Source organism: Hemicordylus capensis, chromosome 5 (genome assembly GCF_027244095.1).
Source record: "Hemicordylus capensis ecotype Gifberg chromosome 5, rHemCap1.1.pri, whole genome shotgun sequence".
Classification (NCBI taxonomy): domain Eukaryota; kingdom Metazoa; phylum Chordata; class Lepidosauria; order Squamata; family Cordylidae; genus Hemicordylus; species Hemicordylus capensis.
Genome location: NC_069661.1, coordinates 217,485,549 through 217,513,336, shown reverse-complemented (window position 1 = coordinate 217,513,336; position 27,788 = coordinate 217,485,549). Strand labels below are relative to the sequence as shown.

The 27,788-nt window shown below is 45.3% G+C and overlaps 1 protein-coding gene across 5 annotated transcripts in view; it reads right to left on the bottom strand.

The window, feature by feature from the left end:
• The window catches only part of CSNK1E (casein kinase 1 epsilon), a 68,110-nt gene that overhangs the window by 4,719 nt on the left and 35,603 nt on the right, over nucleotides 1–27,788 (bottom strand). For all 5 annotated transcript variants that reach the window (XM_053253479.1, XM_053253478.1, XM_053253482.1 and 2 more), the window contains exons 3-7: nucleotides 23,773–23,883; nucleotides 16,772–16,920; nucleotides 15,566–15,794; nucleotides 3,994–4,164; nucleotides 889–1,037 (exon numbers count right to left, since the gene is read on the bottom strand). In XM_053253479.1, the coding sequence (XP_053109454.1) occupies nucleotides 889–1,037; nucleotides 3,994–4,164; nucleotides 15,566–15,794; nucleotides 16,772–16,920; nucleotides 23,773–23,883 (809 nt within the window). The remainder of the gene's footprint in view (nucleotides 1–888; nucleotides 1,038–3,993; nucleotides 4,165–15,565; nucleotides 15,795–16,771; nucleotides 16,921–23,772; nucleotides 23,884–27,788) is intronic.

Sequence of the window (27,788 nt, the reverse complement as noted above, 5' to 3'; positions counted from 1 at the left end):
AGTGGGCAAAGAACCACCGCCACTTTATTTACAAAGTTAACAGGGTAGGTTCAGAGCTGAAAACACAAATTCCACATATTATGCAGAATAAGCAGTTCCTATACGTTTAGTTTATTTTGTACAGTATATTCAGTTGTCTGCTAGCCGCAAGGGGCAAGGCACGAGTGTGTAGGCAGGTGATTCCCCAACTTAAGCTCCTTCCCTGAATATTCAGCTTTTATTTATTATTATTATTATTATTTATTTATTATTATTATTATTAATTGAACAAGTCTCCATTCTATGCAGGTAGCATTCTATCCCGTTGTCCAGTGATGGTAAACGTCCATTTGTAGATGGTCTTTTGTCCATTTGTCCTGCACAAAGAGTGCAAAGAAACTGGGGTGACTGAAAAGGACATGGTCCTTTACGGTATTACAAGCTAAACTTGTTTCAATACAGTACCTAAGCCCATTACGCAATCTTAATTGACATCGTTACTACCAAGGGCATTCCAGTGCATCCTGAGGCCCGCCACTCACCACAAGATTTCTGGCTCTGAGCCAAGAAGGAGCTATGCAGCCCTGTTCAGCCTCACCCAATCTGCTGAGATTTTACCAGGCATGCACACGTTTCAAGCTTAATTTACACAGTCATAAGAGCTATGAACTTGCTCTTGAGGGTGGTGGGGTGAATGGAAGAACAAGAAAAAACAGAGATCCTCAGGACATGGAATTCTGCACCGCATTGAACACTTCTTCATTGTGCAGTGTGGCTGCAGATATCTGAAGACACAGCCCTGGGTCCAGAGACTGAAGACTGCACCCCACCCCAATTGCAACTCAATAGCAGGCATGTATCCCACTGTGCAAAATAGAAAAACACACTTTAAGAACTGAAGTTACTCACAAACTTGAGCATGTTCCAGTCAAACACGTAGTCGTAGGAGAAGCCCTGGCGGTGGAAGAGGTTGCGGAACAGCTGCCTCAAATAGGAGTAGTCTGGTTTGTCGTCAAACCGCAGTGAGCGGCAGAAGTTGAGGTACGTAGAGAACTCAGCTAGAGAAAGAGAAAGAGAGAGTTATTTATCATCCAGTTCAGTCCCACCCCGATGAGGCACTGCTATTCCCTACAAATGGCTTCATGTTCTGGCTAGAAGATCCCAACAGCATTAATCCACTCCGGCAGCATGCCAAGTGTTATGTTCACTCATTTGGAGCACTGAAGTTGATCATCTAAGGCACCAAGGCAAATCACTGCCTGAGATAAAGGATAGCAGGTCTAGTGGACGTGGGGCACTAGGCAAAGAGGAGTGGGGCTTTAGGCAGCAAGAGAAGACAGGTTCTGGAACCAGAGAGCCAATGGAGTGGAGAGAAGGAAAAATAGCCCTGCACTACAACACACCCATGTGGGAGAAAGAATTCGGGGGCAGAAGTATATACTGGTTGGCTGACATTCTGCGCAAAATTCTGTCTGCATTTTAATGTGTGCACAATTGCACAAGAGTGCTCAAACATTGCAGAAAATGGAGTTGTGTGATGGATGGCCATTGAGAATAATGGCCATTCATTGTGCCACTGTGTTTGTGCAAGAGTGCTCTTGCAATTCCCTTCAACCACCACTTGCCTTTAAAAGGCCATTCCAGATGCCACATGTACCCCACACCATCATTTCAAGGGTATCTAGATTTTTACTCTCTCTCCATTCACTCATACCTTAGCCATATCTCATCTGTACCACTGCAGTGCACTCTAGCTGGGAGTGCCTTTGAAGACCATTTAGAAAATTCAACTGGTACCAAACGCAGCTGCTATAGCTCTGACTGGGGCCATATTTGGGAGCATGTAACTATCTTGCACCAGCTTCACTACTGGTCCATTATGAGTACAAATCAAAGTACCAGTTATCTCCTTTAAAGCCCTAGTCAGCTTGGAACCATCAAACTGAAAGGACTGGTTACCCCCATATATGAATTGGTCTGCTCATTTATATCAGCCAGGAGAGTCTCTTGAGAATTCCTCCAAGGTTTGGTTGGTGGCGAATGAGGAGAAGGCCTTTTCCGTGGTGGTCCCAGATGTGCAATTCTTTACCCTGGAAGATTCACTTGACTCCCCATCTGCTTCTTCCAAGGTTTACTGAAGGCCAGGCTTTTCCAGCAGGCCTTTAGTCATTCCGAATTGTATTTGCCTATTTGTTTGTAATTCGTTTATGTGCTGCTGCTTCCTTTTTATATTTTTGTCTTAACCTGTTGCTGGATATATTTATGTTAGTTTCAAATACAGGACAACATCCAGTCATGACTAAGCACCATCGACAGCTATGAAACAAGTTAGGACAAGTTAGCTGTGACTTTTAATTCAGTGGGACTGCTGCCTCAAGCTTTTGTGCTATTGCTAAACCAAGACATAACCCCTACCACCCCCATTTTCTATGAGAGGAACAGCTTCCACTCTTCGCCAGTCATCCCTCTCATGCAAATAGCCTCATCCACTTTTCCCCTTAGGTTCAGGGTTTGTCTACTGGCAAGAACAAAACTCTAGCATGGATGTTATAATCTCCCTTACATTTCTTATGTGAAGTTGAGCTGTCTTTAGGAAAGAGGGCTTTGCGTCTCCTCACAGGCAGTGAAGGAAGTTCATTAATGATCTGCTATGGTTTAATAATGCGCTTGGGCACACACATACCCAAAGCTTCCAATTCCATTTATGGAGGACACCACATACAACTTGGAAAGCCTCCACTGCACTGGAAACCACTATTGTTTAATTTTTATACCTCCTTTCATAAGGCATCCAAGGGAGTTTACAAAAAAGTTAGTACACCATAAAACTTCATAAAAATCACATTTAAAACCTTAAAATCAGCTAAACAATAAAAAGCATAAAAACCACTAAAGAACACCAACCATAAAAAAAAGAAACAGAAGCAGGAGAGCCGAGAGACCTGGCAGCCCCTAAGGGGTAAAAGCTTGAACAAATAAAAAAAGACTTTAGTTTTGTTTTGTTTTTTTAAAGCAGCCAGAGATATCAAGGAGTGGACATCCACTGGGAGAGCATTCCAGAGCCTGGGGGCAACAACAGAAAAAGGCTTGTCCCACGTGCACAACCATTTAACCTCTCTCAATGTCGGCAAACAGAGCAAAGACTCATCTGATGACCTTACTGGGCGAGCAGAAACTCTTGGGAGCAGGCGGCCCTTCAGGTGTCCAGAACCCAAACTAATAATAAAAAGGTAATAACCAGCACCGTGAATTGCATCCGGAAACAAACTGGCAACCAGTGCAGCTCTTTCAGAATTGGTGTGAAATGCTCCGAGCAAGCAGTTCCAGAGAGAACCCTGGCAGCTGCATTCGGCACCAACTGAAGTTTCCAAGTATTCTCCAAGGGCCGCCCCATGTACAGTGCATTGCAGTAACCCAGCCGTGATGTGACTAAAGGTATGGGTATATAACCAGTAGACTGAATCGCCAAGCAGTGGCGGCTGGTGGAGGTTGAAGCGGGGCGGAGTATATCTTTAACTGCCGGTAAAAACTTCCACAGCCACTGCCTGGCATCCTGCAGAGGCAAGCCCTACCTCTGCCGCTCAGCAGGCTGCCTCACGTGCATACTGGCCAGCTGGGTGGTGGGGCTCATTGACAATGCAGGTAGTGGTGGTGGGAGCGTTTACTGTCGGTTAAAGGTATACTCTGTCTTCTACTCCGCCCCCCGCTTCCACTGTCACCAAGAGGTACAAGGAAGGTTTAACTACATTAGCTGTCCTTGCTGAAAAACTCTTAGTTATTCATCTAGTATTTTGTGCTCACAGAGAGAGCACAACATTCCTCTGGATCCTAGGCAGGTGGCAGGGATGCACAGCATTTTTAGAGATGGTAGACCCTAACTGACTCAAAGTATGTATGTTCTTTTATTGCAGCCACAGGTCAAACAGGAATCAAAGTACGTTTACGCATGTGTGTGCATACACATGCATCCCACTGAAGCATAGAAAAGCCACACACACACACACACAAACTTACAAGGGTACCCTTTGCAGAGCACCTCGATGGGCGTTGACATCTTCTTCTCACTGATGCGCTCGTATTTCTGGCGCTTTGTGGCAGCCTTCAGGCCTTGCCATGGCAGCGAGCCAAGATTGAAGTACATCAGCACATAGCCCAAGCTCTCCAAGTCATCACGGCGACTTTGTTCTGCGGGGGAGAGGAAAGAGTTGAATGCACAAGCACGAGCACTGTAACAGTTCACGTAATATCAGGAAAAACAAGAATGTGATACAGGCAAGCTGCAAAACACGGCAGATGCTGTAGAATGTCAACAACCCAGGATTTTTAGAGAGAAAAATACATTACCACTACAGAGAAACTCCTGCAAGTATGTGGGAAGTTTCAGCGACAAGCAGGGTTATGTGTTTTCACCATCTCGTGCAAGGGAGTGGGAGTACTGCATTTAGTATTGGCATAGCGTTCAGCATCCCAAGGGAGTCTTTGCTTTCATTAAGAAACAAAAATCTAGTCAACTGTACTGCCACGTTCTTAGCTGGCAAAGGTCCAGCAAGCCCTACCATTTTGTTCGATCCTAGAAACTTCTACATAACAGAGTACTTTAGTGACCTACTTACCGTACAATATATATTTTAGAACAGTTTCCATTAACCACTACTGCTGTTTGTTGTTTTTTTAAAAAGCATATAATATATGAATAAATGGTGATATTTTTGTGATTTCAGAATTGTAACTGATCCTATAATTATGTATGGCAAAGACTGCAAGTGTTGTGGGTAATTTTTAGTGAAGCCACGTGGGGTGAGGGAGAGAATGACCTGAACAGGATTTCCCATGATCAGGAACAGGGATTCAATCCCTGACTTAACTCTTTGCCTAAACACAAACACAAACAATATCCCTTATCGTTTAAGCATTGCACGGGGAGGGGGAGAGAAGAATCCAATATACCAAGTTACTGTCAAGCCCACCACTAGTATCAATGGGCTTAAAGCATGCCTAACGATGAGGGGCAGGGGCCCTGATCTCTAGTACTTGACCTCCAACATCCACTTTGCTAAGAAATCCTCCTCCACCATGTCAATTTCCCTCCCTTACAGCCATGCCATTTTCTTGTTAGGATCATTATCAGGAAAACTAGAAAAGATGATACTGAGGACATGAGGTAGCATGCATTTCAGTCTTATGTTTCCACATAAAACTAAGGGTCACCTGCCCGGAGCGTAATTAGTACATAGCTGGAACAATACTCACCTTACTGTCAATATGAGGGGGGAAATCCCATGAAACTGATTGCCAGGAAATTTAGGACCAACAAATGGAAGTACTTTTTCACACAATGCATAATCAACTTGTGGAATTCTCTGTGACAGCCAACAACCTGGATGGCTTTAAGAGGGCTTTGGATAACTTCATGGAGGAGAGATCTATCAATGGCTACTAGTCAGAGGGCTATAGGACACCTCCAGCCTCAAAGGCAGGATGCCTCTAAGTACCAGTTGGAGAGTAACAGCATGAAAGAGGGCATGCCCTCAACTCCTGCCTGTAGGCTTCCAGTGGCATCTGGTGGGCCACTGTGTGAAACTGTATGCTGGTCTAGATGGGCCTTGTACCTGATCCAGCAGGGCTGTACTAGCAGAATTTTAAAAAGGAACATGTTCACACACAATTTGTACAAAATTCTATGGTATTCCAGAGTAAGCTATGTGGCTTATTTGGGTTCAAGGCAAGTTACAGTATATCTTGATCCCAATTTTGACCTCAACAGCTATGAGGTACACATGTAATTAATTACCCAAATGGGTTACCACTGAGCAAGGATTTTAGGTTTCAGTGTGGTTTAGTGATCAGGGCACTGGACCCAGGTTCATATCTCCACTTGGCCACAAAACTCACTAGATGATGTGAGACCACCAAACTATCTCAGACTTCCTTCTCTCAAAGGGTTGTTACAGGGCTAACACAGGAAGGAGTGGGGGAAAGCCATTTTCTTGTTGGGATTATCATCATTAGCTGTCCTAACCTAACATTCTAATCCAGTCTACCATACCAGAACACAAATATGTTATATACGAGTAGGCAACATTGGCTTTTCAGCTGTTGTTGAATTATTAGTCCCATCACCCTGATTGTGGCTGAGCATGGTGGGAGATATAATTCAATAACAGCTAGAGTGCCAAGACTGCCTACCCCGGCTATAAACCAATACCTCCGCAAGTCTGTCATGCCCATATATCCTATAGTGGTAAAAGTACAATTGTACAGAAAGAACTGGGGGAGGGGGAGAGAGAAGGCCAGCTGGCTATTTCTTCTACAAGTTCCAAAGGGAGTTGGAATATGAATACGATGAATATTTATATACCGCTTTTCAACAGAAATCCCCCAAGTGTAGGTCGATATAAATACAAAACAATAAAAATAAAATGGCTCCCTGTTCCCAGAGGGCTCACAATCTAAAATGCTGAATTTGGAAGCCATGTTGGTCTGCCCTAAACTAGACATGAAAGGAGTAGACTGATGAAATATAAAGCAGGGGATGAGGGTTAGCTTTAAGCAGAAGAAGGGGACACAGAGTCCTTCCTGTGGTCATTGCCTCCCTACCCCACCAGCACTTTTCTCCCAGCAAAGTTCACTTCAAATCTCAAAGCCTGGTTGAGCGAAAAGCAAGACCAGCAGACAAGTACCAGGGATATGAACAGTGGGTGGGAGCAGGCTCAGCATTGCTCCTCTTCTTAAACTCTCATCACCACACACTTTGTGTGTGATCAAGGTGCCTGCCACCATCTAGTCTGGCCCTCTCTTGCAGCAAGAACAGAGTCCTGGAAACCTCTCTCCTCCCACACTCTGTGTGGCACAAATTTGTACTCCTCCAAGCAGTATCAGTGTATTTTAACACACATTTAAACAGTTCCTCTCTGCAAGAACAATATAGGAGTTAAAGCAAGGGAAGAGGATGATTACTGACACCTCACTAAAATAATATTATTAACTAACTCATATGCACTTTACATATGTTCACATGAACTCAGCCGTAGCAAGACTGTGGGTAGCTCCCTGTCACACACAAGCACACACGCACACTGCAGTAAGAAGCTAAGGTGCAATTCACTCATGTGTCCACTTCCTGCTGCTTCTTGCAAGATTAGAAGGCATCTTTGCATCAAACACTCGAGTGGAATCCTGGAATTCCTGGGCCCCAACTTCAAGCTTGGCCCACACTATCTTGCTTGTGTCTTCCTCACTGCTACCACTTTCCCCACAGACCATCTCAGGCAGTGGCAGAGCTAGCAGCCCTTCTTCATCTGCCTTCCTGCTTTATTCCTGATATGCGAGGGCAGCAGAAGGCTATCTTCCAAGGTGGGTTGCTACCAAACAGCTGTTTAAGTAAGAGGCGGGGGTGGGAGGTTGGCATTCCAGCACAGAAGCATGCTGGCCTCTCCTTCCACCCCTCAATCAAACCTGACCTAGGAAACTGTGCTCATTTGCAGTCCGAGTCTGACTGCGAGAAAAGCAGATGGGCAGGCGGGCGGGCGGGCCACGAGAGGGGAGCAGCAGTAAGAGGTGAAGGGTTCAACACTTTCTTCCAGCAACTCAATTGGGAAAACCAACCTCTCCACTCTATCTGCCAGTGGCCTGCATCTGAAGATACAGGTCTGCAACAATCACATGTCATTTCACCCTTAGTCCCATGCCTATCCTACTCATGTTTCATCTTTTCAGTTGATAAAAATATTGTCAGATTTCTATATCACCTTTCATTACAAAATCTCAAGTCAGCTCACAATATGTTAAACACAATACGATCCATAAGAATTTTTTAAAACCAACCAAAAAAAATACAGCACATAAAAGCATTATCAATAATAGAAAAGAAAAGGGACACTCTTAAGATACAGAAGCCCAAGTACAAGCTCGGTCTTTACCTGCCTCTTAAAGACAATGAGGGAGACAGAATCAGATGTCCACTGGGAGAGCATTCCAAAGCCTAGAGGCAATGGCCAAGAAGGCCCTGTCCCATGTGCATTACAACTGAGCCTCCCTTAGTGTTGGTACATGAAGCTGAGATGAGGCACATTCAGTAAACAGCTTGTTTGAGGCTTACACATGTGGACAAAAGCAAGTCCAATCGTTGGTCTTCCAGCTGGAAATTATATCCCACAAATCTATTATATCCCATACTGGTGTTGTACTGTAACTGGTGTTGTTCTCACTTCAAACCTTTTAAATAATTTAAGGGACTGCTAAAGAGTAGATTATGAGAGACACAGAAGTGGGGGTGGGAAGGGGACATATCCAGCAAAGCGTACATTAAGGTCATTCACACGACCAAACTGTGAATTGGAGGATGGCGGGGGAGGGGAGACTGGCTCCTACTTGCCTCCTCCCAGACAACCCATCAGCTCCTTCAAGCTCTGCCAATCGTGCACCCAGATGGGCGGTGATCCAGAGAAGGAAGTCCTCCAGAATCCCACAATGCACCGCATGAAGAGCGTGGTACATGGGGGCGGGGTTTAGTTCTGAGCTGCCAGGTGCTCTTTCTACCCAGCTCTATGGAAGCCCAGGCTTCAGGCAGTCCAGGCTTCCACACTCACATCCTCCTCCCACACTTTTAGCCTTGGTTTAAAACATGGGCTACCTGTCCGAGGAGCACCAGGATCGGGACCAATTCCAGCAGTTCTCACAAGCAGCTCTACCTGAGTAGGGCTGAGCTAGCTCAGGCAGAGCTGGTCCTGAGAATGACCTCACAGAATCCCCACGTTGCAAGCTCTGTCTCTGGCCTTTTTCTCTAGATCTCAATCTGTCAGTTGCGATATCTGATCTGGAAGCAGAAGATTCTTTTCTATGCTGGAGACTGGCACTCCTACCCACAATGCTTACATGACTGCGCCTACGGTGGGCCCAACCCGCTACTGGTGAAGCTGAGCAATGCTGTCGTTTACACTTCACTTTCCCCTCACATTCAGCTCTTGTTATTAGGCATTCACATCAAGCTCATGCGGAAAATACTCAATGCCTTTATTTTGGCATGAAAATTCACAGTAGGTGCTGGAAGGCAGGATCAGCAGGGAGGCTCTGGGATCCCGCTGTGTACTTCCAGTCAACTCTGTGTGTGTGTGTGTGGGGGGGTCCATTTGCAAGTATGTGAGGAGAAACCACAGATATATTTATGCCCTCGTCCTCCCCAGCTATTCAGACAGAATGTGTTTCAAGCCCTCTCCTGGGCACCTCTAGGTGTCCATTTCAGATCTCGAGAGCTCTAAAGGGTGCAGGATATGCTGGAAGTCATCTTTTGAGCATGTAAACATTGAAGTTCAGCCGAATGCAATTCCTTTCCTCCTCTCTAAAATTAAACACAAGCCATAACATTCCATCAAGGGAGAAAATGTACTTACTGGATATTTGTCGAAATCAGAGCTAAAACTTGGCACGCCAAACAACACCAGCCAGCCACATTTGTTTAAATTTATTCCAAAAGGGAGACCTGGCTGGTTGCAGAATGCGGTATTCTTAGGCACAGAATTCCAGACTCTGAATATTTGCAAGCTTTTGTCAACCGTCCAGTTAAAAGCTTTGCATTCCAATTATAGCTCCTGCCTCGGCTCCTCACAAGACTTCAAACAACCTACTTAGCCCTCGACTATACCAAATTCCCTCAGCCAGTTTTCTTTAAAAAGGTTCCAGCAGTAAAGGCTGATGTCAACACACAGGGTCAGCTTGCGGGGTAGGAGCGGAGGGTATCAAGCACCAGACAGATTGCAATACATATCTGCCATATTGAATTTGGCCCAGGGACTACAACACTGGTACAGTGCATGATTATTCTATAAAATGAAGCATGAATTTAAGGGAATTTTTTCAAATGACACACAGGTTTTTGGATAGGAAATGGTCAATAATATAAGAGGTTTTGTTTCTATCCCACCATTCAGAATCCGCCAAGATAATATAAATTATTCAACAAATATTTCCAAAATTTGCATACTTAATTCAGCTACGAGATTTAACTTATAGAGACTTTGGCTTTCCTTATCACATAGATTCTGTTTTTTATTTGCAGCCTCAGAGAAATTAGTTTCTATAGGTTACTATTTAAGTTTGAAATACCTAGGGCAAACTCATCAGGCTTATAGCACACACACTACTGTTTGCTCTTTCTGGAGCAATGTCTAAAACACTGTAATGCAAAAGCCAGACTGCAAAGACTAAAGGCCCCTCAATCAACATGCAAACTAATACTTGAGCCGCTCATTTGCCAAGCCCAAAAGAGCCATTCACTCAAACAGCAGTTCGGATTGATTTATGCATAGTGAGTACATGCCCAGTTTAGCAGTTAGAGTGGCTGAAGGGACCTTGACTAAAGGCCACTTCAGGCATGAAAAGAGTCCAACATCATGAAAGGCAGTGAGCAGAAAATAGCTCATAACCTGTTAACACTTGTGACTTTGGACTGCACATATATATGCCTGTGCAATTGTGGTGTGAAGACACACATACACACAAAGGATGTTCACACAATCGAAAAGCTTCAAGGGATTCGCGCACTCCCAATGTTTGATGTGTGAGCATGCTACTGGGCTGGTGAGTGATCATATGCAAGAAAGGAGTTGGGTAGGACAGTCCCATCTTACACAACCCTCATACCCAGCATTTTGACAAGGTACAACAGAAACCATCTCACACATGATCACTCCCCTGCCCTCCTACCTAGCTGTTTGCACACACGCTCGAAGACCCACAGCTCCTGAAGTAGGAAGAATTAATGGCCATGGCAAGAGCCCTACAGTTTTTCAACTCAGACATGTCAAAATATGGTTTGGCTCAACTATTGTTTATGACTTAAACCATGGTTTACTCTTCCCCAAAATCATGCAAACCCTGGTTCAGAGCTGTTCATCTGCTTTTGTTTTTCATCTGCTCCACACTCTGAAAAGCCACTGCAGATGCCACATCACCCCAATTTGCCACTATAGGGATAGCTAGATGTGCAGTGGTCTCCAGAAGTGGACCAACAGCCACAGCTATCTTCATCAATTCAGACATCATGTCAAGCCATTATTTACAAACTCACTTCAAATCATGGATTCCAGTTCTTAGTTGTTGGTCAACCACACCAGAAGTCAAGCTCCCTTAACCACGGTTTGGTGTGATGTCTCAATTTGCCTTATGCTACCAAAAATGCATCATAGTTGAAGCAACCTTAGGTATTACTTGGCCATTAAGACATAAGCAGGGCAGCCAACCCCCAGTATGAAAGAATTTGGAAGCACTCTTTGAAAGCATAGTGACAGAGGCCATTTCCTGGTTGCAATGCTAATTTTAAGATTAGAATTTCACATGCAGAGCCAAAGCCAATTTTTCGTGAAGATGGCCAGCGTAGCCAATGAACATCTAAGCTACTGGTTTTAAAACCACTTCCCTGAAACTCCAGGGTCTTCCAGAAGCTTACTGGGGCTACTTGAAGCTTATAACCCAAATTACCAACCTTTCCTTCCCCACAGTCTCTGGGAGCAATGGGCACATTCTAGGGTTCACTCTTAGTTTGGCCATGGCAAGAGCTAGGCCCAACAGGCCTGGCTGCCACCTTGTGGAAACTGAGATTGTGTGCCCAGCAATATACCTCAGAATGTTTATGAAGAGGCTCCTCAGGGAAAAGGGTTTTCCCTGAAGACAGAAAGTTTGGAAACTATCATCTAAGCCACACTGTGTGCGCAAGAAGTGTAGAAGAGCCTCAAGACATAACCACATGGTTTTTACAACAGGCATACATTTTTAAAAGGGGACAACATTGTGAAGCAGGGCAATAAAAGGTGAAACCAAATGGTGCACATCTAGGTTACTTGCCTGTAATTTTTAGGCTAGAGATGGACTGGAGGGTCAACTGACTTGTAGTTAAATAAAGTCATTTTTTAAAAGCCTGCAATTTTAAGAGAAGTGGCTTTCCTAACCTTCTGCAGCTTTAACAAGAAAACACCAGAGTTAAGATTCTATTCACTTCAGCTGCTGCTATTCAAAATGTTCCAGACAGAGGGTAATCTGCTCAAGATCAGGTCAGTTTTACTCTGCTGGTAACTGGCGGGGGGGGGGTAGCAAAAAAATATAGTTATTCCAGGGAGCGTATGAAGCTGCCCAGCCCCTTACTCTAATCACCTAAAACCAGAAACCCATGAAGGAAAATGCAGACAGATATTTCTAGACAGCTTTCAAAATGCAAATGATGTGAAACACTTTTCTCCTCTTGACCTGGGTGTGACATAGTTAATGTTCGCAGCACTGGGTGGAAAGGGATCCTTCAATCCTCCAGACAAAGACACTGGTGCTTTATCAATTTCAGAACAGCAAGAAGGAAATATTTTGTGGAGCCAAACCTTCCCAATAGCTGTAAAAATTATTTGCATGTGCCAGTTCCCAGGAAGCAGTGACAGATCATATCTGTACCTTGAGGAATGTAGGGGTAAACTCAGCTTCTGTGCTTCTAGATAGTAACAGGCAGGCACAGGAGCAGTTTACAGGGGCATGCCATGGTTTATTATTATTTTACATTTTATATCCCGCTCTTCCTCCAAGGAGCCCAGAGGGGTGTACTACATACTTAAGTTTCTCTTTCAAAACAACCCTGTGAAATAGGTTAGGCTGAGAGAGAAGTGACTGGCCCAGAGTCACCCAGCAAGTATCTTGGCTGAATGGGGATTTGAACTCAGGTCTCCCCGGTCCTACTCCAGCACTCTAACCACTACACCACGCTGGCTCCATGGTTGTCTGTTTAAGCAGACAACCTAATATTCACATGGCAGCAGCAAGACTAATGCTGCCCTCACATATGAACATTTTGGTCATGAAAACTGCTCCTCCCCTGTTGCAACTTGCACCAGTCCACCCTTCCTTCTGCTGCCCCCAAAGCGATGGCTCCAAGGTCTGGCTAAAAGGCACCCCTCTCCTGTAGAGATGTGTCCGGAACTGGCGGTAGCAAGTTCAACGGTGGGAGTGGGGTTACAGTTAAGGAGGAGGAAGGGGGCTCTTCTCCCCATCGCCCACCACATTTCCTCTGCTGGTGCTGTCTTATAAAATGGTCCCGTGGGGCAGCGTACCTCCTTGCAGCCCCAGTGCACGTTGGACCGGAAGTGCCCGGTGTGTGCGTGTGACGTGCGCCCCGGGCACTTCCACTCTGACGTGCACCAGGGCTGCAAGGAGGCACACTGCCCCACAGGACTGTTTTTTAAGACAGCACCAGCAAGTGACACATGGTGGGTGGGGGGGACCACCCTCCCTGCTTCTTAAAAGGTAACCCCCCCACACACCATTGAACTGGCTCTGGGGTCCGTAACAGGGCCTCTGAACCGGTTCGTGCACATCTCTACTCTCCTGTTGTGTGAGCAAAACATTGTGTGGATGCTGCCTGTAGAGCAAAGTGGGAGTCACTTTGGCAATTAAAAAAATTAAAAACTTCAATGGGAGAGCAGTTTCCCACTGTGCCAACCTCCACCCAGTACTATGTTTTTCTCAGTGCTGGGAGAGCCCTTTAAGAGAGACGGAGCCCTCTCTTTAGAGCCCCAGGAAGAAAGCGCTGGGAAGCCTACACTTCCCAGCAGTCTGTGCAATCCTTCCAAGGTGGCACATTGTCTCAAGAGGGGTCTGTTGCCCTTCAAGGAACCACATTGGTGCTGGGCAAAGCATAGCACTGCACGGTGGGGAATGACGGACTCCACATGGTGCCAGGGGAACTGTGCTGAGTATTCAGCTTTGGCCAAAGCTTCACACGGGCCCATTAAACAATTAGTCAAGGGGTCACACTTAGGGCTGATGGAGGCTGCCACTGGCTCCTGCACTTAGACTGAAGGACACTGCTGTAGAGTTTAAGTACAAAGTTGGCTAAGATTGGACATTTAACCTTTCACTGCCCAGAGGTTTAAGCAAGCAAAGGATCATGAGAGCTTATTATATTATTGCTTCAGATTCTGCAATGGATCCCCATTGCCTTCAGTGGAGGAATTAAGGGCAACCAGAGGAGATTATGCTTTGGAAGAACACAGATATTGCCTTTCTGGGTCACACAAAAAATGAATTCAGTTCAGCTTTCTGTCTCCCATGACCGACCAGATGCCACTTGTAATCCCAAAAGCGGAGCATAATGTTAACAGTCATAATTAGAGGTATACTGCCTCTGAAAATGGAAGTTCCAATTTCAGCTTCCACAGCTAATTGCCACTGAAGGACTCCACAAATTTGTCTAATCCTTTCAAAAAGCTAACCAGGCAATGAGATCAGCAAGGTTAATTATGTGTTGTATGAACAAAAGCTTCCTGTTGTCTGTTCTGAACCTCTGGATAGACAACAGGAAGCATGTGTCCACATAACACATAATTAACCTGGCTGAGTTCATTGCCTAGTCAAGTGTTTTACCCTAGTCACCAAGGGAGCAAAGGTTTAGTGTTTTGAGACAATTTATATTTGGCTCTCAACGCAATCTGTAGTTTAACAAATTTCTTCATTTTACTTTTAGTCCACCCCTCTCCTCCCCATCCCACCCCAATTTACTAGTCCCAATCTCTTAAACCTTTCTTGACAGAAAAAAATATTCCAGCTCCTTGGTCATTTTGGTTTTCCTTTTCTCTACTTTCCCCTACCTCTTCCATTTTCTTTTTGAAACTGGGTGGTCAGGACAGTATAATAAGTATTCTACCCGATTTTTGAATATCCTGACTAAATAGGTAGGATGGATTACAATTTTATTAATGTGCAAATCAACACACACAAAATTAGAATTTGTCACCGATTAATTTGGTACAGCTAACAAGCACTCTGGGATTCGTGAACGAACAACATGAAAGCTGACATGAGAGCGTGCACACATACACACTCTCCTCCCTGTGCCAAATTTGATGGAAGACATTTAGATAGCTTTCCTTTCCAGTGTATACCCAGAACCAGCAGGCTGTTCAGAATTGCTATTTGATACTTGGGAAACTGCTGTCTTCCTTCAAGAGCTTCAATGAGACACCTTTAAGATTTTCCCCAATACATACATTAACTGGATTGTTACCTATGGGTTAACGGAAAGGGGGCGATTTACGAGGCATGAATGATCCTGATTTCCAGTCACAAGAACCCGGGAATTTTCAGCTATGTTGGGATGGCACAGTGCCAACCCAACACTGAATGAAGATCGCCAGCCCTAGATCTAATCCTCAGTTATCAATCTCTGTTCAAATCGCCAACACTTTCTGGGTTCTTATGACCAAAAAACAACAGGTTTCTTACCTGTAACTTTGGTTCTTCTAGTGATCATCTGTGCTCTTACACCTATGAGCTTTGCGCATGCTGAAGAACTGGGTGTGTGCAGGCCTTGTAAATCCCAGCCCCATTTGTTTCCCCAGCATTGTGCAGGTTGTGAGAATGTGCCCAAAAGAATGCAGTGTGTAAGCTATACTTAAGGATCTTCATTCTTTAGTTCCATCACCATTCTCAACTGCAGTTTTAAATGTCACTCCAAAGTTCCTACACATTTCTGACCTGAGTTTTTACATTCTGATTGATTAAATCGTTATTTGCATCCCCCAGCTCCACCACACCATGAAAATAAAGCCATACTTACCAATCCCAAGATGAGTGTTTATAGAGGCATAGCGGGCTGTGCCAGTCAGATTTTTGTTTTCCCGGTAAGGGATATGTTGGTGGGTGCGGGCATCTCGGTACTTCTTGGCCAGGCCGAAGTCAATGATGTACACTAGGTTGCCCTTCTTTCCTAGCCCCATAAGGAAGTTATCTGGTTTCACATCTCGGTGGATGAAGTTCTTGGAATGAATGTACTCAATACGACTGATCTGGGTTGGAAAGAGTGGAGGGGGTGGTGGTGAGAAATAGGAAAGATCTATGAAAGCATAGCCACTAACTATACAGTCCGATGATACACAGCTATAACCTAAAATGCAATTTAACTTGGAGATATGGCCTAAAAATGCTAGCCTCGGGGAGCCCAATCCTTTTAAATCTAACCTCCTGTATTTAGCAATATGAAAGCAAAAATAAGGAGGTCTGTTCTCAGGACCCTTACATATACACTTTTCCTTCAGCTACTGCACATGTCCAACTTCAAACATATGTGCCTGGCCAGAGGCTAGGAGCTAGCAGGAATTAGGTGTTCTTTGTGCCAAAGGGTTGAGAGGAGAGGCACTCAGGCCTCTTCAAGGCCTCCACGTTTGAGTGTATCCACCTACCAAACGCAGCAACGTATTCCGCTCCATCTTCATAAATGAGGCGTTAGCCCATCTCATCCCCTCCCCAGCACTACCCCCATCTTTTCTCCTGCATGACCATTTGTGCTTTTCCAAAGGAAGGCTATTTTTGTACAAAGTCCCCTCATCCTCATTCAAGTGGAACAACTCAGGTGATGGCTACCAGCTTGGATGGCTTTAAAAAAGGGGCTTGGACAAACTTGTGCAAGACAGTTATATCAATGGTGACTCGTCTTGATAGGGGTAGGCTACCTCCAGGTTCAGAGGCAGGATGCCTCTGAATAGCAGTTGCAGGTGAGAAACAATAGGAGAAGCGGCACACCTTCATCTCCTACTTGTGGGCTTCCGGACCTAGAAGCATCTGGTAGGTGACTGTGGGAGACAGGATGCTGTACTAAATGGGCCTGATCCAGCAGGGCTGTTCTTATGAAGAAGGGAAGCCAACAGCAAAAAGGGCATGAGAACAAGAACCAAAGCTTTCATGGGGAACTGAATTTGGATTGTGAGCCCTTTGGGGACAGGGAGCCATTTTATTTACAATTTGTCACTGTATATTTGTAACTCACCATCTGATCTGCCAGGAGCAGAACAGTTTTGAGGCTGAACTTGCGGGAGCAGAAGTTGAAGAGGTCCTCCAGGCTGGGCCCCAGCAGCTCCATCACCATCACATTATAGTCGCCCTCTGCACCACACCACTTAATGGAAGGGATACCCACTAAAAGGGCCAAAAAGAAAAACAGGTTGCTTACCTGTGACTTATGATCTCTGTGGGAATCCATGGTCACTCACAACTGGGTCTTCTGCGCCTGTGCAGTAGGCCTGTGGAAGAATCTTTAGCTCCGTTTAAGCGCTCTGGTCCTATAAGGCATAGTGATATCGGAGCCTTCAAAGGGTGCCTATAGAGCAGGCTGTAGAGCGCCTCCCTCTTTGGTTCCTGAATTGACCGCTGCCAAGAGACTGACAACATCCAGAGGTAGCAGATGACAGCAAGAATCACAGCAGCACAGGTGTGTAAATAGTATTTGTCAAAAAGAAGCTAACAGAGGAGACGGCTGGGCGGGTGTTGTGAGTGACCATGGATCCCCACAGAGATCATAAGTTACATGTAAGTAACCTGTTTATCTCTGTAGGGATCCATGGTCCCTCACAATTGGGTGAGTTACTAGCTCCCATAAGGAGGAGGTGAGTGCTAGCAGTTACAGACTGCCCGCCCAACATTGGCTTCTGAAGCAAACCACAAGTCTACAGCATAGTGTTAGACAAAGGGCAGGTCTGAGGACCAGGTAGCAGCCCTGCAAACGTCCTTCATACCGATGCCTGACATGTGGGCAGCTGAGGTAGCCATGGACCTAGTGGAATGCACCCTGATCTTGGAGGGCAGCTGAACGCTTCTTGTAACGAAAGAAGATCAGCTGAACCAGCCAGTTGGACAATCTTTGTCTTGAAATGGCTGAACCTTTACTAGTCCCTGCATAGAAGATGAATAGTTTGTTTGATCATCTGAACGCCTTTGTGCGGTCCAAGAAGTAAAGGACACCCCCTTCAGGCATCCAGGGTGTGCACAGAATGTTTAAGGGGTGTAGAAGGGTCACTGAAAAAAGTAGGTAACACAATGTCCTGGTTGATATGAAAGTCTGATACAACTTTAGGATGGAAGTTAGGATCTGGACAGAAGATAATCTTGTCTGGATAAAATTCGGTATAAGGGGAATCCGCCCTTAGTGCAGCCAGCTCACTGACCTGCCTTGCCGATGTGATGGCAACTAGGAAGGTGGTTTTCAGGCATAGCAGTCTCATGGAAGACAATAGTAATGGTTCAAACGGAGCCTCTAAGTGTGGACAGCACAAGCGAGAGGCTCCAAGGCTCAATGGGTGCCTGCACCGGAGGGTATAAGTTGTTAACCCTCTTTAGAAAGCATTTAGTCAGGATGGACAAAGACAGATTTGTCATCCCAGCCCTGGTAGTGTGCTGAAACGGAGGCAAGGTGAACTTTAATGGAGATGTTAGAAAGTTCCAATCCTTTGAGATAGGTGAGATTTAGGAGTATCTGCCGTATCAAGGCCTTGAGAGGGTTGCAGCCTTTCAGAGAAACTTAGAACGTGAAACGCTTCCATTTGCATTTGTAGGACCTTCTCATAGAGGCCTCTCTTTCATTTAGCAGGATTTTGTCTAGAAGTTCAGTCTCCACGCCGTCAGCGAGAGGGACCACAGAGCGTGGTCAAGGGTCTTCTCTCACGAAGAAATCCTAATGCGGTGGTAGGAGATGAAGAAATCCCGACGTGGTAGTAGGCGACGGTAAGACACCTTGAATAGCCGAAGAAGAGCCAGGAACCAGGGTTGCCGGGGCCACCAGGGGCAGACTAGGACGCACTGTGTGTGCTCTTGGAGGATCTTCCCTACTACCCTGGATAACAACACGAAAGGGGGAAAATATGATACAGCTTGCCCTGCCAATGCCGTTGAAAAGCATCTCCTAGTGACCATTTGCCAAGGCCCGCCCTAGAACAGAACAGAGAGCACTTAGTATTGTCCATAGTGGCAAATAAGTCAACAGTGGATGTACCCCATGAGTCAAAAAGGTCTAACAGAACAGTATCATTTAGCGCCCACTCATTGAGAATAGAGAAGGAGACATCCTGACTAAGGGAGTCGGCCAGAACATTATCCTCTCCTTTTATATGGATGGCCATAGGAACAATATAATGCAAGCAAGAGTCCCACAGTTATAGGACAAGGTTGTTCAGGGAGCTCAACACAGTGCTCCTTAGTGGTTCAGGTAGACAATAGCTGTAGTGTTATCAATATGTACCTGAACCACTTGGCATTGGATGACGGGTAAGAAAGAAACAGCCAGCAGTTCTAAAAGGTTAATATGGAGTACCTGCTGCTGGGAGTTCCACAGGCCTCACGATTTCAGTGTCCCACAGTGAGCACCCCAACCCTGCACAGAAGCATCAGCAGTGTCCAATACCATAGGGTTTAACATTTGAAAAGGAATTCGTCAGGGAGTCAGGCTGCAACCACTAAAGTATACCTTGTAGGATATTATCTGGGACAACTAACCACTATTCCAGAATGTTGGGGGCAATATGCTAAATCATTGTAAACTGCTTAGAGAGCTTCGGCTATAGAGCGGTATATAAATGTAAGTGCTATTGCTATTGCTATTCTAGATTTGGCCGGAAGTCAAACAGAAGCCAGAGCTGGAGCCTCCTCATCCTCAAGCTTGCGTTCGCCACTGTTGTTGTGCATGAAGCCATCAGGCCCAACAAGTGGTGGATGGAATGAGCCTGTTGCCTGGGGGTAGACTGGAAGGTGAGCACCATGGAGGAGATGGCCTGAATGCGTTCTGCAGGCAAGTATGCACATTTCTTGCCTACATCCAGGATTGCATCTATGTACTGGAGGGCACGCTGTGGGATCAGGACCAATTTTTTTAGATTGATACTGAACCCCAGATCTGCAAGAAGAGAGAGAAAGTTGTAGATTGAGTAGAAGAGTCGACTTCTCCCTTGCCATAAAAAGCCAGTCATCCAGAGAGAGAAAGACAGATACACCTTGAACACGGAGATAGGCAATGACAGCCAACATGCACTTAGTGAGAACTCTTGGGGTGGTACTGAGGACGAATGGGAGCACCTTGTACTGGTAGGCCTGAGTGCCCAGACAAAAGCACAAGAAATGGTGGTGCTGAGGACGTATAATGATGTGAAAGTAAACATCCTTTAAGTCTAAAGACACAAACCACTCCTCCTCCCCCAGCAGTGGCAATATCAACTGTAGAGAAATCATACAAAATTTGGAGGTCTGGACAAATTTGTTTAGCTCTGAGGTCCAGGATGGGGCAGAGCCCACCATCATGCTTAGAGACCTGGAAGTATCTGGAATAGAACTCAGTGTGCATGGAGGAAGATGGAACTGGTTCTATGGCATCCTTTTGGAGCAGTGAAGACACCTTTTCTTCAAGGACAGGAGTTGCGTGGGTGTATTTTATGCCTGCAGGGGCAGGTAGAAAGTCAAATTTAATAGCATAGCTGTTGGTCACTATGCATAACACCCAGACATTTGTTGTTACTTAACACCAAGAAGGTAGGAAAGGGGCGAGATGGATGCCAGCTGAAGAAACATGGAGAGATACTTCCAGGTCCGAAACATTAAAACAACTGCTTTGGTTGTTCAAGCTTTGGCTTTTTGTTGGCCCTTCTGATGCTGATGGAAGGGGCACCTGGAATACTGCTTAGATCCACCACAATAACCTCCTCTTTTGGGAAGGCCGAGGCTGGTACCTCCGGTTGAAAGTAGGCCGATACCTCTGATGACTGGGACTGCGCAAAGGTCTTAGCAGTATAGCGTGATTTCTTTAATTTTTCCATTGTGTTGACAGTGTCTTTCGATAATAATCCTTCACCATCAAACAGGAGATTCATCATCTTTTCCTTCATTCCTGGCTCCAAAGGTAAGATCAGAGCCAGGCATGACGACAAAGTACAATGGATCCTGCCAGTACTTTCGACTCTGTCTCAGTCAGGTGTTTGGCGGTGCTTAGTTGCTGCCACATGAGATCCACTGATTTTGAGAGAGTAGAAAGGAACCTGCCCTTAAAGGGCTTAGACAGAGCATTTGCTTCATCTTTCATATTGTCCCATAGTGTTTGCTGGTATTTGGCCATACAGGCCAGGTAGTTCGCTACCTTGAGCAAAAGGCATCCTGAAGAGTAAAACCTCCATGCCATGGGGTCCAGCTTATGGCTTTCTTTATCTACCGGGGCCTAGTGTTTCCGCGTAGATTTGGATTGGAATGCACAGTCCACTGCTAGGAAGTTTGGTGATGGGTGTTTGAAAAGGGCAGGATGCCTCCTGGACCCAATACAGGTTCTCCAGTTTCTTACATGGAAGAGTAGATGTTACTGGGGCTGAACAAGCGGCCTTAGAAGCCGCCAGCAGGGACGGTAGCATTGGAAGTGTGGTGCGATGCCCCACAGATGTGGTAGGAACTGTACACGGGATCCATGACCATAACCTCCGGTGGGGGAATCTCAAGGCCCAAGGCTTTAACCATTTATTGAACTTGCATCCAATAGGATTTGGTTTCCTTGGATGGCAAGTTTGACCGTTGATTGTCCACACTGTCATCGGGCGAGGTCCCCCTCTGACACATTAGAGTCAGGATTGGTGGTGTATGAGCACTCCCCATCAGAGTCCGGGTCCTCTGGGGAAGGATCCCTACGAGAAGGCTGCAAGGGGAAAGATGGTGATGCCAGCACAGATGGAGTGTACACTGGCCCAGGATTCACTGGAGTAGGAGGTGTTAAGGGACAAGCCAGAATGGGAGGTAACTCAGGAGCAGGCAACACCAGCAGCACTGGCATTGGTGGTGGAGCCCTGGCGGTACAGCAGGCTTTTTGAAAGGATCCGAGGGAAGGACACTCAGTGGATCTGGCAAAGCTCCCCTGAGACACATGGTCTTCTAGAGTTTGTACTCCTCAAAATCTTAAGGCAAAGCTGGTGAGCTATACAGAGAACAGGCACGAAAGCACTCTCTAATTCAGATGTGTGGTGAATCAAAGGTCCCTGGGGAGCTGTAATAATCCAGAGGGTCGTGAGGAGCATGGGAAGCTGAGAAATGAAAACGCTCCCTCCAGGGTAAAGCCAAAGGACATTGTGGCATATCTACAAGCCACCAATAAGCATCTTCAGTATTGGCATGGGTAATTCAGGTTCCTCCTCTTCTAAGTCTTTGTGACTGGATGAACCCTTTAAAAAAAGAAGTAGAGCCTGATGGAGTAGAATGCATAGATCCCAAGAGGTGTTCCAGCTCCTGACGCAGGCAGCTTTGGAGCGCCAGGGAATCCAAGGAAGGTGTGACTGGATGCTCAGGTGATCGTTGAGATGTTTGAGAAATAACTATGGGCGAAGACAGCGTTGAACCAACTAGAAACAGATTATGTGGATCTGAAGTCGTTACCAGCATTGACGTCTGTATGGAGATTGAGAGCACCGCTGCCGCCAAAGGCAAACCACAAGTCAGTGCCGATGAAGTGTGTGGTGTCGGCGTCGCCGACATCAAATGTCTTGGTGCCAAGGGTAGATGAGTCAACATAGGTGGAGTAGGTGTCAAGTGCACTAGCGCCGCAGGTTGGGAACCCACCAATGTTGAAAGAGATGAGGTTGGGCATCCTGGAGCTGATGAAATGGTAAATCGGAGACAAGGATTGAGGGGAGGATGACGTCACAGGTTAAGCCGAAGCGGAGGGTGTTCTTGTCGACAGCGCTGTTGACACCCTCGATGCCAAGCCCGACTTAGTCAGAGCCAGATTTGCCGCGATTGATGCCCCCGAGGAAGCATGCTTTCCCTTTTTGTGAGGCTCTCCTGATGAATAATGGTGACAATCATGCTTTTGCTTATGCTGTTCGCACTCTCTTTCTATGGGTTTTTTTAAAATGCCAGTTAAGGCTGAAGGCATGGACGCTGATGGTGCAGGCGCTGAGGTCAACGTCAACGACCTGCTAGAAGTTGCAAGTTTTAGCAGCGATAGTGGGCTCGATCTCAATGTCCCTGGGCGAAGGATATTTTCATACAGAGAAGCCTTTAGATTAGGGATTCTCAGCCTTGGGTCCCCAGATGTTGTTGGACTTCATCTCCCATAATCCCCAGCCCCAGTGGTCTTTGGTTGGGGATTATGGGAGTTGAAGTCCAGCAGCATCTGGGGACCCAAGGTTGAGAACCCCTCCTTTAGATGAAGTTCTCGGCTTGGTTGTGTCTTCTTTTTAAAAGACAGGCAGACCTTACAAGCACTAGTGTTGTGGGAGTGCCCCAAACAAATTAGGCAGTCATGCTGTCCATCTGAGGAAGGCATAGTATATTTACAAGCTGCACATTGTTTAAAACTCTTTGGGGTTGACATACCTAAGTCCAAGTACAGTCCAAGTCAGCCAAGAAGATCAGAGACAGAATGCCTAAGCTGAAGGGAGTAACAAGCCAAGTCCAGAAACAGCTCGAGGTCAGAATATCTAAGCTAAGAAACAGTCCAGAGTATTAAGCAGAAAGAATTGTCAAGAACAGTCGAAGTCAAAAGTCCAAATATTTTTATTAAGTAGTATCTAAATATCTTACAGGAATGAAGGAAAACAGGAGCAGATTCTTCCCGAGGCAGCATGAGCAGCGGACAAAAAAGAACTGAAGAGGGAGACGTTCTACAGCCTGTTCTATAGGCACCCTTTGAGGGCTCCGATATCACTATGCCTTAAAGGGCCGGAGCGCCTAAATAAAGCTAACTATTCTTCCGCAGGCCTACTGCGAAGACCCACTTGTGAGAGACCATGGATCCCCACAGAGATCAGAACATACACACACACACACACACACACACAGACGTCACTGATACACAGGTATTAAACTTCAGGCTCTGAATCTCACTCTACCCAAACACAAAGCAACTGTCCAGAGACACAAGTTTGGGATGATAAACAAATATAAGAAACCAAAGGTAAACTCCTCTCGTTCAGACACCAGCTTCAAGTGTATAGCTACTGTACAAAAACACAAAACACATTTCCAATAACTTACCTCCTCCCTGCATCATCTTGTAAAATTTGCTTTCGATATGAAGCTGTGGGTGCTTGGTTTTAACACATTCCAACTTAATAGCTACCTCCTCTCCTGTGGCAATATTGGCACCTGCACAAGAACAAAGAGTAAAAATAGTATTGCACATGCCTTTGATAAAGTTAAGACACAAATCTCACCATTTCAACTGGTGTGCAGGAGTCTCTCCCAATATTTGCCCTTTTCCAGACACCTGTGAACTGGAAATTCTTTTGCATTGACAGAAATTTAAGGTGCCAGTCCGTATATATTTGGGGGAAGGGGAAAGAAGTCAGCCTGAGAATTCAAGGCAAATCAAACTTGGAGGGTGTAAGACTCTATAGTTAAGGAAAGTGTTGGGCAACATCACATTCAAACCCCCAGTTAACAAGTTTCACACAGCACTCGGCATATTCAGGGATGTTAAAGCACACTTGTGGGGGAAGGAGATATCGGCAAAAATAGTCTGCATCACCATGACCTGCAGCACAGTGTGATTCCAATTACCAAATACTGTAGAGGAGCTTTGCACACAACACCTCTGCACCATTACTGAGAGGCTGGCCAGAGTCTCTCACAAAAGTTGTTAAGTGCAATGCTTACCAATGCACATTTGCCCAATAATAGCCAATGTGCCTCTTCCAGATCCATACATAGCCCCAAGCTGCAGATGACAGCGAAGATCCATGAACTATTTAATATGGTGAAGGTTTTTAGCACATCCATCACCAGTTATGTCTCATCTGTAATAAATACACTGCAGCAATAGGAGACATTTAGATTAGGGGAATACCATCCACGTAAAGCAGCCATGCCTGAAGGATGCATCAGAAGTCTCAAGATACTTGTGGGTGGGTTACCAGTTTGCCAGCAACACTCACTAGGGAAATGGAACACAAGTTAATAGGTGTATCTGCTAGACCAATGCACAGACTAGAGCCAGGAACAACTGGGTTAAAATCCCAATTTAGCCATGAGTTTATGGTATTTGACAAGGCAGCACCCTTCAGTCTCCGATCATTTGTTGTACAAGTGAAGCACCTCACAGAATCAAGAAGTGGATTACCACCAGTAGCGAATAGTGGATTTAAGCCCAGCCTTTGTCTCAAGGCAAGCCCACGTAGGGGAAAGAAAAATGCTGATTCATTCCCTCCATGTTTGTTCAACAAAGGCTGTTCCTTTATAACTTAAAACTGTCCCTTTGGTAATCACTGCCACCACACCCAAATTACAGAGGTTGCCCCTTCTGGATTTGGGTGAATGTCCAGGGAACTCTCCTCATTTACCAATGGAAAAATACAAAAACCCCTCCATGTGCAGCTTCCATTTGGTGAGAGAACCTGGTAGGTTGCTGAACAATTAACTCTGAGGCATGTCTGCACCAAAGTAAAACCCCTTTTTCCTAAGTTAAAAATCCACTCAGAGGCAGGTGTAATATAAAGAACAAGAAGAGAAAAACTTTATTCAAAATACTATGGACTGCTTCAGTCCGAGGCTCTCTCAGCTTTGATTTACAGGTAAAAAGAAGTACTCAGTACTTAAGACAACCAGCTAGTATTTGGAGTGGCACACTTTAAATAAAACTTGTGGTTACTCAGTTGCCTATATAATTCAAAAAGCACACACACACCCCAGTTGCAAGGAACCTTTAAAAGCACCTTTACAGGGTACAGAGACTTCTACAGCCCCCCCTGGTTGGCTAGAAAGGGCTCAGGCTAGAGTTTCTTAGAAGGTTACATTACAAAATAACACACAATAGACCAGGTGTAAGGATTTGCAAAGCACAAAAGGAAAGTAAGTAGTCTTAACTCAGGCTAGCTATCACACTATTCCCTGTCTAAGTCTTTCCGAAGCCAAAAAGCCCTTGGCTTCCTTTCTCCATGAACTCACTCCAAACTCCAGGAGAGAATTCAAGCTTCTTACAATCCTGACTCTCAAGGATCTGCAGATGCCCTTCCATGAGAGCAGTCATGAGGGAACAAGACCATGAGGCAGCAAGAGTTCATTGCTGGTGCTCACGAAGCCTGCTCTCCATTTTCCCTCATCGCCCTCTTGGCTCCTCCTGAGAACAAAGACAGCCTTCATTTCCGGGCAGCAGGCCCTCCAGGTCCCGGTCACCGTGTGCTGAGTGGCTGATCCCCCAGAAGTCACTGCCTGTCAGTCAGGACAGGGTTCACTTCTGGTTCACTCTTCAGGGTAAGGTAGGGGTCGATTGCTACACTACCTATTCTTCACATACTACATTTTTAGATGTATACCAAAAAATATCTAAAGTCTGAAAACACCACAAGCATTTGAAAAACATGCATGTACATCTGTCAGGAAGATGAAACTGGTTAAAGTTCCCTACTGAGCTTGACAGTAAACCTGGATTTGCTTTTGTGCAAGGTTTTTTTAAAGTCCTTAAAAAGAAGAAAATATTTGCTTTAAAATAGTTCAAGTGACTTTCACATCAGGGTTTGGATGCAATTCAGAGCAACAACCGTCTATTGGTGGACAACATTAACATAAACAAAGAACAGAATGCCAATTGCATAATGAATTGATTGCTGACTGTACACACCAATCATCATGCTAATGAATCCTGGAAAGGTAAGGAACACCCAATTTTCCCCACAGATGTTTCTATGACCACGTGCACAACAGTTTTGTAAATGCTATGAATCAGAATTCTACCAGTAGTGGTATTCTGGTTGAGTAGCTCCTGTTCATGCCCCTCACATCCCGAGACCCATATGCAACACCACTTCTGACAAAACAATGTGTACATTGTTAACTCCACAATTAAATCACTAAATCACAAGCTAGCAACCAGCTAATTCCCCCCTCCTTTTCTAAATCACACAATCCCTTTCCCCCACCTATTTAAATGTCAGTCTCTTCAGCTTCCTGATAACTAAGTATGTAATTATATTCTAACATAAAAACTCTTTTGGTTTATCCATTTTTAGGGGAAAACACACAAAATACAAAACACGCTGAAGAAGAAGAAATTAATTCACTAGCAAATTAAACCACATAGGTACTACTACACCCAGGGTACCATTATATTCCTCGTTAATTAAATGTTGGCATTGCAGAGCTAAATTTAGCAGCCACCAAAACCAGAAATTGTTTTAGTGCAGTATGCAATCCTATTTTTAAAAATGAGAGCAGTTTTTCTTTGAGGGCAGTGGGAGAAGTGTGCCATCTTCTCAATAACTGAGTCCTACATTTCCACAAGTCTAAAAAAGGACAACAAGAAGATACATGTACACACAGCCTACAACAATCACATCACAGTATTTTTCCTAAGCTCAGGGTTGTAAGGTGTGTCATTTTAAGGAAGGGCCTTTACTTCAGAACTCTGTCACTACACAGGACAAAAGCTAACACAAGAGTTCAGCTATCACAGGACGTGCTACTTCTAAAATGCACAAAGCAAGGAGAACCTGGGGGAGGGGTATAAAGAGACTTCACATGTTGAAAGTGCCACAAAGACTATCTAAGCAACCACCTGTCCTTTGGGAAATATTGTTATGCCACTTCAAGCCAAACTACATCTATGCCTCTCCCTGTCAACCACAATCAAGTGTGGTCGTTGTGTACAATGTTACTTACCCACCCTGTGAATGAGTGGCACTCTGCAGTTTTCCAAAGGGAATTTTGCCCAGTGGTTTCTAGCCTAGCCATAAAACATAAAGTTGTGCCATTGAGTTGGCGTCGACTCCTGGCGACCACAGAGCCCTGTGGTTTTCTTTGGTAGAATACAGGAGGGGTTTACCATTGCCATCTCCCTCACAGTATAAGATGATGCCTTTCAGCATCTTCCTATACCACTGCTGCCCAATATACGTGTTTCCCATAGTCTGGGAAACATACCAGCAGGGATTTGAACCAGTAACCTCTTGCTCCCTAGGCAAATTACTTCCCAGCTGCACCTTTAGGTGGCTAGCCATTCCAAGTGTTTAAACTCTACTTGATCTTCGACAATCAATTTTATTCCTTCATTACATTTA